The sequence below is a fragment of the Engraulis encrasicolus genome, chromosome 18 (genome assembly GCF_034702125.1).
Source record: "Engraulis encrasicolus isolate BLACKSEA-1 chromosome 18, IST_EnEncr_1.0, whole genome shotgun sequence".
NCBI lineage: Eukaryota > Metazoa > Chordata > Actinopteri > Clupeiformes > Engraulidae > Engraulis > Engraulis encrasicolus.
In genome coordinates this window covers 22,533,707-22,543,706 of record NC_085874.1, presented here as the reverse complement: position 1 = coordinate 22,543,706, position 10,000 = coordinate 22,533,707, and the positions used below count along the sequence as shown (strand labels likewise).

Below are 10,000 nucleotides of genomic sequence, written 5' to 3'. Positions count from 1 at the left end.
CGTGTGGGGTCGGGTGAACTCGCCCAGGTCTTAAAGTGCCGTCACCTTGCTTGGCCTGACCTCTAAACCCCTTTTGCTGTAACATCTCGCCCCGACCCCCCCTCTCTGACCGCCCTTTATACAGCCATGTCCTTCACCTTAGCACTAGTTAGTGGAGAACAGTCTCCTACAGCCAGCTTGGTATAGAAATTGACAAGAAAGTTAAAGTGCTATTTTCTGAAAATAACTGTACTGTCTATCTAGGAGCCAGTGGTTTCCCGACACAAAATAGAAAAAAATCACAGGAGTGTTTTGGGGATTTTAACAGAAATATAATTTTGACACAGAGCGCAGTGTGGGCCCAAGGCAGGCAAGAAAGACTTCCTGGGTTTTGAGGACTGAATTTCCCTTCTGCGGTAACCAGACGGTTTTAATTCATGGCAATCCAGGGTGATATAGCTGGCTTAGGGTGTGGTTAGCATTTCTGAGGACTTCTGAGAGGGTGGATGAACAGGATTGCTTCTCTCAGGCCGTATATCCTTTTGATATTTTTTATTTTATTATTAATATGTCAAGTGTGCAAAATCCCCCATGGCCTCAAATTGAACCTGAATGAAATGAAACTGTCAGAGCAGAGGGGACTGACATAGACATACATGGACTGGCTGACATGGCTGAAACAGGAAGGCGCTTTGAGTGGCAGGTGTGAGGCATGCTGGGTAAATGGCGTGCCCTGACTCATCTGTGGCTTCGACAAAACAAGTGCCTAAGTTTAGATTGCACGCAGCAGCTAGACAAACTCACAGAAGTCACAGGGAAATCATCATGGGGGAAAACAGAAATCAGCTGTGCATGGAAGAGATGTAGAGACAGGGGGCTGTTGTCATCACTGAATCATGCCAAACATGAGCAGGGCCGGCGCTAGGCATAGGCAGACAAGGGCGCCAAATATGCTGGGGGCACCCGTAAGCCCCACAGAATTAGAATGTCAAGCAAAGTAAAACATTAGAATTTTCATTGACAATGATTATTCATGGCATTCACAGTCAATAAGTACAGTAGGTAAAAGATCAGCCGCGCTTGATCAGATGTAAAATGGTGGGTTTACAGATGCGAATTTGCAATGGATGTAATGGGGTGTTGGCCTAGGGCACCAGGTTGACTAGAACTGGCCCTGAACATGAGCGTGGCAATGAGGCTGTGACCCCATTTGGCATCTGTCAGGACTCAGGAGTTAAACCCCCTCCTGTCCTGCATGGCCATGTGGCACAGGTGCAGATCATGATGATGATGATGATGATGATGATGATGATGATGATGATGATGATGCACAGCCTAACCAAACGAATACACAGCCCGCGACCTGAGCGAGGCGAGCGACAGAAGTAATTGACTTTGTATTGAGTCGCGCGACAAAAGCGATTCGGGCGACGAGAGGCGATTCGCAAGACGAGAGCGACAGTTTGTAGTTGAACTCCTGGGAATATTATGCATATTAGCTATGACGCGGTGCGGCGACAGCCGCCACAGACAAGGAGGGTGTTGGAATGCTTGCATTCTGCTTTTAACGAACATACTCTAGTCACTTCAATTGCTCGTATCGCTCTTGCTGCACATAAGTGATTCTCTGTCGCTTGAATCTCGTCTGGGACGGTATATTCGCCTGGTAAGACTGAATAAAACCTTTCAGTGAAATCTCGGCACACTGGATTCAGCTGTTTGTTAGTTCATCCATTCATTCACTCATTCACTCATTTATTCATTCATTCATTCATGCATTCATTCCTTCATTCATTCATTTATGTGAGCAAAACATAAAACTGTCCCTTCGTCGGATTTCCTTAATTTCAGAGCATGAGCAACGTGTTGTTCACTTACCTCTCTGGTCGATTCGCCCCTGACTGGAATTACAAGATTACACAATGTCTGAAAATATTGCTAATTACTGTATTTGGTTTGTGTTTTCTTCTTACAGACTCATCGTCGACTTACATTCGACAGTTGGAGACCAAGGTGCGCATTCTCGAAGACGACAACCATAAGCTTCTCTCTCAGGTAACTACTATGCTATATTGGCCTTCAAAGGTCTTCCTAACCAAACAAATGAGATAAAGCATTAGAATAAAAAAATTCATGTGCCATACTTTATCAGGGCATTGTCTCTCTGTATTTGTATTTGCCAGCTAACTGCAGAGAATCGAACAGCTATAATTTATCGTGGTAGCACTGCAGCTGGCATTTCAGAAGGTGTTTTTTCCAGATAGCATATTCTATAGTGGAGAGACAGTTCTAAAGTTTATGTATAAAACCTCCTGACTTTTTGACCTCCCCTTCTCATCCAAATCAATCCCTCCCCCCTTCCATGCACACACGCGCACACACACACACACACACACACACACACACACACACACACACACACACACACACACACACACACACACACACACACACACACACACACACACACACACACACACACACACACACACACACACACACACACACACACACACACACACACACACACACACACACACACACACCCTCTACAGGCAGCGATGTACCCAATCAGGGGTCCATGTTTGTGGTTTTTTTTTTTTTTTCGAAAATGCTCCCCCTCCTCAGTTCAGCTGGAGTTCACTGGCTAGCGGCCATATTGTGTAGGATGGGATCAACATGATTGCGTTCTAAAACAAGAGATGGAGAAATGTATTCACTGCTAATCCTACTCATCATATACCATCCTCACCATCTCTCAAGTATGCACAGAGTATGCAGCAAAAGTAAAAAGTTTATCATAAAAGAAGGCACATGCTGTACAGTTCCGTATGATTAAATTTTAATTTAGCAATCATGCAATTTTTTGTATCCTAAGCTATTTTTCTAACTACATCGAGGTCTGTCTGCAGCAAGTCCTCTAATATCCCAATCCCGAGAGCAAGTTGCAATTATAGTCGACAAAGCCTCAGTCAGATGTTAAAAGCCACCTAGTGGAGGATGAGGAGGTGGAGGAGGAGGACAAAGCAAAGAAGATGGAGGAGGAAAAGAATTATTGCAAGAAGAAGAAATAGAAGAAGACAAAAGGCGATGAGAGGAAAATGAAAAATAGGTGGAAGAGAAGGCAGAAGAAGAAGAAGCAGATGATGACGAGGATTATTATAATGTAGAAAAGATCAGTTGTTTGCTAGGTGGATCCTTATCCTGCTTTGCAAGCGTCTTATTTACAGTACATGAAGTGTTAATCAGGCATGGTGGTGTTGGAGACGGAGGCTGACACAATGTGCGATGTGGTGCGTGGGCAAGCCTAATGGCATGACAAGGACTGCATCTCTAAGGATCAGACAACCAGACTTTTTTACTCCCATGGTATCTCTCTCATATTACTCATGTAGTCTGCTCTGTGCAGCTATAATATGCCGCTTCCCCGCGTTAGTGTGCGTAGGTGCCTTTTTTATCATGGAGGGAAAAAAAAACGCCTCCACAAGAACTCTCACAATCCCCCTGAAACTAGGAAGTTCCTCAAATTTAGTTTTTTTTGTGATTATTCCTCAAAGAATTCATGCTTTCTTGTCATGTACTGTAATGTACTGTATTCGTACCCATAGGTGACTAAAGTTTTGCCATGATGTTATCACTCGTACCACAGACAGGCAGGCAGGCGATACTTGCAGACTGTAGGATTCGCAGTGAGGAATTTACGTCCGAGCATTCCAGAAAACCAGCTCACCCCTCTCTCTCTCTCTCTCTCTCTCTCTCTCTCTCTCTCTCTCTCTCTCTCTCTCTCTCTCTCTCCCTCTCTCTCGGGAAGCAGTGCTACCTCCCCTCATCTCCCCTCAGCTATGGATTTACTTAGATGAAGGGTGCTCTGTCTTGGCATCTTATAATAATGGCTCCACTAGGCTTAGCCGCAGATGCCTTTGCTTGGATGTCGGTCCAGAGGAGGACAGCAGGATGTCAGACGTATCTCCCCTCCCCACAGTCATACGTCTTCGAAAAGCAGAGATATGTGAAGTAGAAATAGAAGTTCTATTACGGGTGTAATGAAAAGACTAGTAGTATGATAATACATACAGTAGTTGCAACTAGGGCTGCACAATATTGAAAATGTATCGATATCGCGATATCAAGAGTGGCGATATGCGTATCGCAAAAATGACTTAATTATCGATAACGAGTGAGCAAATTCTGTGCTGTCCAATCACTTGTTCAATGTCAACAAATGCGGCAGAAGCCCGCCGCAACCAAAGCCCTTTTTGCCTTTTTGGTGGGAATTAGAAATAATGTAGATGGTTTACCTGGCCAGACTAAAGTCTCTATGAAAATTGCAGTCACATTAGCCAGGCCAGATGAAGCCAGTTATTACCCTTTACACATGAATGGTGGTATAGTACATACAGGGCCCTTCCGTGGCCTAATGGTAGGGTACTGGGCTACTACACCGGTGACCAGGGTTCGATTCCGGCCCGGGTCATTTGCCAATTCTTCCCCGTCTCTCTCTCCCTGGTCATTTCCTGTCCCTCTGTAACTGTCCTGTCACAATAAAGGCATAAAAAGCCCCAAAAAATAGGCTATCTAAAAAAAATGAATGGTACAACAGTATGTCCTGCTGTGTGAATCCTATGTTGTCCTCTTCAAAAATGCTTAACTCTGGTTATGTTATTTCTTTATGTTTGCCTCCCTTTAGCCCTGTAGCCGATATAGCTTGTCAAAGATACAAACAAAGGTAACGATCATCAGACACAACACCATCAGACTGCACTGCCGCTTTTGAAGTGGGAAAGCTGGTGTCCTAACAGCTTGAGAGCTTTTCTTGCTTTCCTACAGCTCGTCCCTTGTACTCTATCTATCTCTGTCTCTCTGGTGATGGTGTTTCTTCTTCTATTTCTTCTGACACAGTTCAGCTTCTCAACCTTTTCGATTGTTATTTCTTTCACTCTTCATGGCTGCAATACTTTTTAGGGGAAGGAACTGCACTGCGCACTACTCTCTGCATCTCAGGTAGCATGATGTTACTGTCGGCCGAACCTGTGTGCATGTTGCCACACCTGTTGCTGCCGAAGCTGGAATTCCCTATGTGGAGCCAATGAAACTCAGTGGGGCTTGAATTGAATTGTTGAATTTGTGACTAGACGATGTAGTGGTCTTACGGGGGTGTCTTCACAACAGCATGACTTGGTGCATGATGAGCCGAGATACTTTCCCCTCCCTCCCGTTCTCTATCTGGCTGCTGCTGTCTGGATTGGATCAGGATTGGCAGGAGGAATTGAGCCTATAGCTCCTTAGGGTGATTGAACACCTCCATAATGCATGGCCCTTAATTAACGTGTGTGTGCGTGTGCGTGTGCATGTGCGTGTGCGTGCGTGCGTGCGTGCGTGCGTGCGTGTATGGGCATGCATGTGTGCAAATTAAACTGAGTTCGATTAAAATGTTCATGACCCAGGTATTTCACTTTTTGTGTGTCTGTCTCAACATATAATAATCTAGTCCGTTTGAGGCCATTTAAAAAAGAATGTTGTTTAGTGTTTGTAAGATTTGATGAGAGGGTTGCCGGCGTCAGTTTACTTAGGAATGCACATTTTCCAGACTACCTCAGGTTTGTCAGCTGTATCACATTACTCAGCCCAACAATTTGATGTTGTGAACATACCATGGAGTCACTATAACCGCTACTGTGATCTCAATGGGGGTTGTGCTGCTAACACGGCAGGATTTCAAAGGGTCAGATTGTAATCTATACAGAGTGGCACATAATAGGCACCTGTAATTTTCCCCGCTTTCTGCAGAAGATATTGCCCAACCTCCAGACAATACCTCGCCAAATACAGGGCTTTTTCTTTTCCTTTCTTTCTTTCTTTCTTTTTTTTTGAAGTGAAACTAACCACTCTTTTGTACCATGGAAACAATATGACCAAAGGGAGCGATAGAGAGAGAAGGAGGAATGTGGATTGTTGACCCTTCAGACCGGTTGGGCAAGAGCTGAGATTTTTCAAAAGAAAGCAAGGAATGGACTCAACACTTGCAATGAGAAGTATTACTACAAGTGCTGTAATGCTGTAATGGTGTGGGACCGTTTGCGCTAGCAAATGGACAAACTGGAATGTTAAAATGTGTTCCGTCCTGCCAATCGTGCCATCTCACATAGTGTAGGGGATTTTGCTCACTATCTATAATCTACGTAGGAAACAGATTTAGTGAATTGACGTTTGTAAATATGTGGCGGGGCGGGGTTTCTCTCTCCATGGACCCAGAATGTCCACCTCACCTCTGGGTTTACACAGTTGGAGGGAGGGAAAAGGCTGTGTGACACTTGAGTAGGTTAACTATAAGACTAAACCAAACAGGCATGTCCCCATCAAACATTACATTGCTAATCCATTAACTAGTTACTAATAAACGGTTACATTGGGAAAAAAAAACACTTTTGAGAAATGAGGACCAGCATCTTTTCATTTGATTCATTTGATTTTATTCTTTGGACCAACCAACCCCAAAAAACGATTGACCATGGACATTTTTTGCAGTCGTAGCGTCTCACCTTAATCACAAAAAGGGCAACCTTTAGCAGACGCGGCACCTCAGCCGTCATGGGTTTGTGCCTGGTCAGTGTTAACTGTCTATTCACTTAACAAAATGGTGCCTCAGGAAAAAATCTGATCGATGTGAGGTGCTCAAAAAGTGCTGACCTCCTGGCGTAACAGTCACACAGGCACTCCTCAAACCTACTCCTGAGTCCTGAGAGTAGAGGAGAGGTGGGGGTGGGGGTGGAAAGGAGAGGTTCCTCCTTTCTTTCACTCTGTCTTCTAAACAAGTGAGGTGCTGCTGACCATGCCCCCGTTGCCGTGGCTGCGACCTCTCCCCCACCCCACCGCACTGCAGCCCTGGGCCTCGTCGCCCCAGCGGACAGGAGATAAGGCGCCACATCCGCAGGTCTGCCGTGGATGTCCTCTTCAGCACAACATTGTGATGAATTAGGTGGTGAGGAAACCACCAGCCATGCAGACCTACGTGTACGCACGTGTGTCCAGAGTCCGGAGCCACTGTCAAGGCGGCAAAATGAAGAGAAATGGCCTTGCTGTGTCAGACACAGGCTGGTGGGATGCAGGGCCGTATTTGAAATATCTGAAATATAGGAATCTTATCCTAGAATAATAAATCTTAGTATGATGATATCTTAGTGTCTGAAATCAGGTTTGGGACAATGGGTTTCATACATGTACTAAATTAACTTTTTTTATCACCAGCCAAAATGGCTTGTAGAAGTTTATCTTACTAGCCAAACACACATTCACTAATGCATGAAAGTGGCTAGTAAGTTGGTCTTTTCTACCAGCCAAGCTGAAAATTCACCAATATTTGGACGGTTGGCTAGTGCTAATTTAGAGTCCTGCGTGTATGTAGTATGCACACAGTCATAATAGCTTTGAAACATTTGGTCTTTTTTTTTGGCATCAGGGTATCAGGTATATCAAGAATGCTTTATGCGCTGGAAATGAGGTGCTCCTCTGTGTCAGCCCTTTTTCATGCATCTATGGAAGAATGCAAAGAATGCCTGTGTGCAATGAAGAGCACGTTTAGTGCTGAAAACCACACGATTACTTTGATCTTTCACTTAGGTCCCATTCATTTGTGTTGGCTGCGTTTTTCATTAAAAGTTCAAAATAAGCTAACTTTGAAATGCCATGGTCTATCCCAAAATCACTCCTAACCATATACATGTTGTGCCGTGACCATTAGATGGTCAAATTTTCATTTTACACCAAACCACAGATTAAGACATAGTCATTACAGTAGGTTAAATTATAACATGGGCTGTGCGCTAAGGGGTTAAGATATCCAGCATCTTTTGCTGGCTCCTCCTTGGTGGCCATTTTGAATAGGGCTAATGTATTGGAGTAATGGGTGAGTGTGATGGCCCGTGAGAACGAAAAAAGGCTGAAAAAGCCCCGAGGGCTGCCTACATCCACATCGACCGAGTAGTCACTCAGTTACAGCCCTATGAAGCTCAGATATGTGACCAGTCCACCCGAGCAATGTTTGCTATGTTTGCTCGGTTTCCCGCCCAATTGGGCTGCTTAGGATGGCTGTCTGCATGTAAAAAATGGCACTTAACAGAAAAAAACGCCCAATTTATGGCCATAGAAATCAATAGAATTGTGCAGGATTTAGTGCTTCCAGGCGGGTTTTGAGCATTTTTTGGGCTGGAAATCATCAGCCTCATCTTATCTGGCAACCCTGTGAGGGACCATAACCTGTGAGGGCTGAACAATGTACCGTACTGAACACTTCTGTGCGGTTCTCCACAATTGTTACAGTAATCGGGAATCTTTTTTTTCCCACATCTGGATTGACTCTAACAGCAAATAAAATGGTACGCCGTAAAGAATCAATGAAGACTAACTATGCTCTCTGAAGTACAGTCAGTGAAGACAGTGAAGCGCACATGGCCCGTTCTGACCATGATGGACGCATGGTGTGCTGTGTGTGACCTATAGCCATGAGTAAGCAGGGTTGCCAGATGAGACTAATGATTTTCAGTCCAAACAACGCTCAAAACCAGCCTGGAACCACTAAATCCCGCCAAATTCTATTGATTTCTATGGGCCATAATTAAGCGGATTTTTCTTCTAAGTGCCATTTTCACCCACAGACAGCCATCCTAAGCAGCCCAATTGGGCGGGAAACTGCCCAATCTGGCAACATTGTTATTGAGCCTACTGTGCATTGACCCGTGCTCAGTGCAGGTTACCAAACAATGCATTTCCTTCTCCCTTGGAATGAATGAAAAGGGGGGCATGTGTCTTGACGTAGCCAGAAGATGCTGATGGTTTTAAAGAACAGAGCAGAGCATGCGAGGGAGCGAAAGAAGGCATGAGGGAAAGAACGAGCAAACAAGGGAAGGAATGAATGAGGAGGAATAAGGGGGAGAGAGAGAGAGAGAGAGAGAGAGAGAGAGAGAGAGAGAGAGAGAGAGAGAGAGAGAGAGAGAGAGTGAGAGAGAGAGAGAATCAGATGCCCTGGAGCAAGAGAGAGCACGGCAGGAACCTCGCTATGATGACTGAGACGACAACCTGACTATTTTTATCACTCCTTTTTTTGTTCACTCTTTTCCTTTCTCTCTCTCTCTTTCTCTCTCCCACATGTTCCCCCATGGCTTCCGCCCTCTCTATTCCTCTCCTAGAAATCATGTGCTGCGCTCTGCTCCCTGCGCTGCCCATTGAAAAGAACACAAGGGTATGACATTGGAAATGTCATTAGGAGGGGAGAGAGGAGAGGAGAGGAGAGGAGAGGAGAGGAGAGGAGAGGAGATGGGAGAGGAGAGGAGAAGAGAGGAGAGGGGAGGAGAGGAGAGGAGGGGAGGGGAGGGGAGAGAAGAGAGGAGAGTAGAAGAGATGGTAGGAGGGGTGGAGAGGTGATGAGAGGAGAGGGGTAGGAGAGAAGAGAAGAAAAGAGAGAGGAGAGTAGAGTAGAAGAGATAGTAGGAGGAGAGGAGAGGAGAGGAGAATATTGTCTCCCCCCCAGACCCCTTGGTTCCTCTGGAACAGTCACTTCTGCCCTCGGGAAATGCTGTTCTCATCACGAAAGGGTCTGAAGGTTGTTCGGCACGTGCAAATGAAGGGGGTGGTGGGATTGGATTGTCTATGTAGTATCTGTGTGCGTGTGCGCGTGCGGGCTTATGGGCTTACGGGCTTGTGGGCTTGTGCATGCCTTCGCGTGAGAGACTGAGAGGGATCATTGAGCATCCAGCCTCGGTGGTGGCCAGGGGCTGTGTGTCTGGTCAGGGAGAGGGAGATGGAGATAGAGAGAAGCGGCGGGATAGCGTGGTGGTAGCGGAGGCAGAGGGACTATCACACTCACTCTTACAGTAACAACACCAGTCTTAGGGCTGCACGATTATGGAAAAAATCATAATCACGATTATTTTGGTCAAAATCGTAATCACGATTATTAATCACGATTGCAGATTTAAAAAAAAAAAATTAACAAGATGAAATATAACCAAGAATGAATTCTATACGG

The 10,000-nt window shown here is 45.3% G+C and overlaps 1 protein-coding gene across 2 annotated transcripts in view; it reads left to right on the top strand.

Annotated features, from left to right (window-relative positions):
- Positions 1 to 10,000, top strand: part of ccdc85cb (coiled-coil domain containing 85C, b) — an 86,074-nt gene that overhangs the window by 58,803 nt on the left and 17,271 nt on the right. The window contains exons 3-4 of one of the 2 annotated variants that reach the window (XM_063223287.1): positions 1,955 to 2,034; positions 4,667 to 4,705. In XM_063223287.1, the coding sequence (XP_063079357.1) occupies positions 1,955 to 2,034; positions 4,667 to 4,705 (119 nt within the window). The remainder of the gene's footprint in view (positions 1 to 1,954; positions 2,035 to 4,666; positions 4,706 to 10,000) is intronic. The other variant, XM_063223288.1, reaches the window with a different exon arrangement.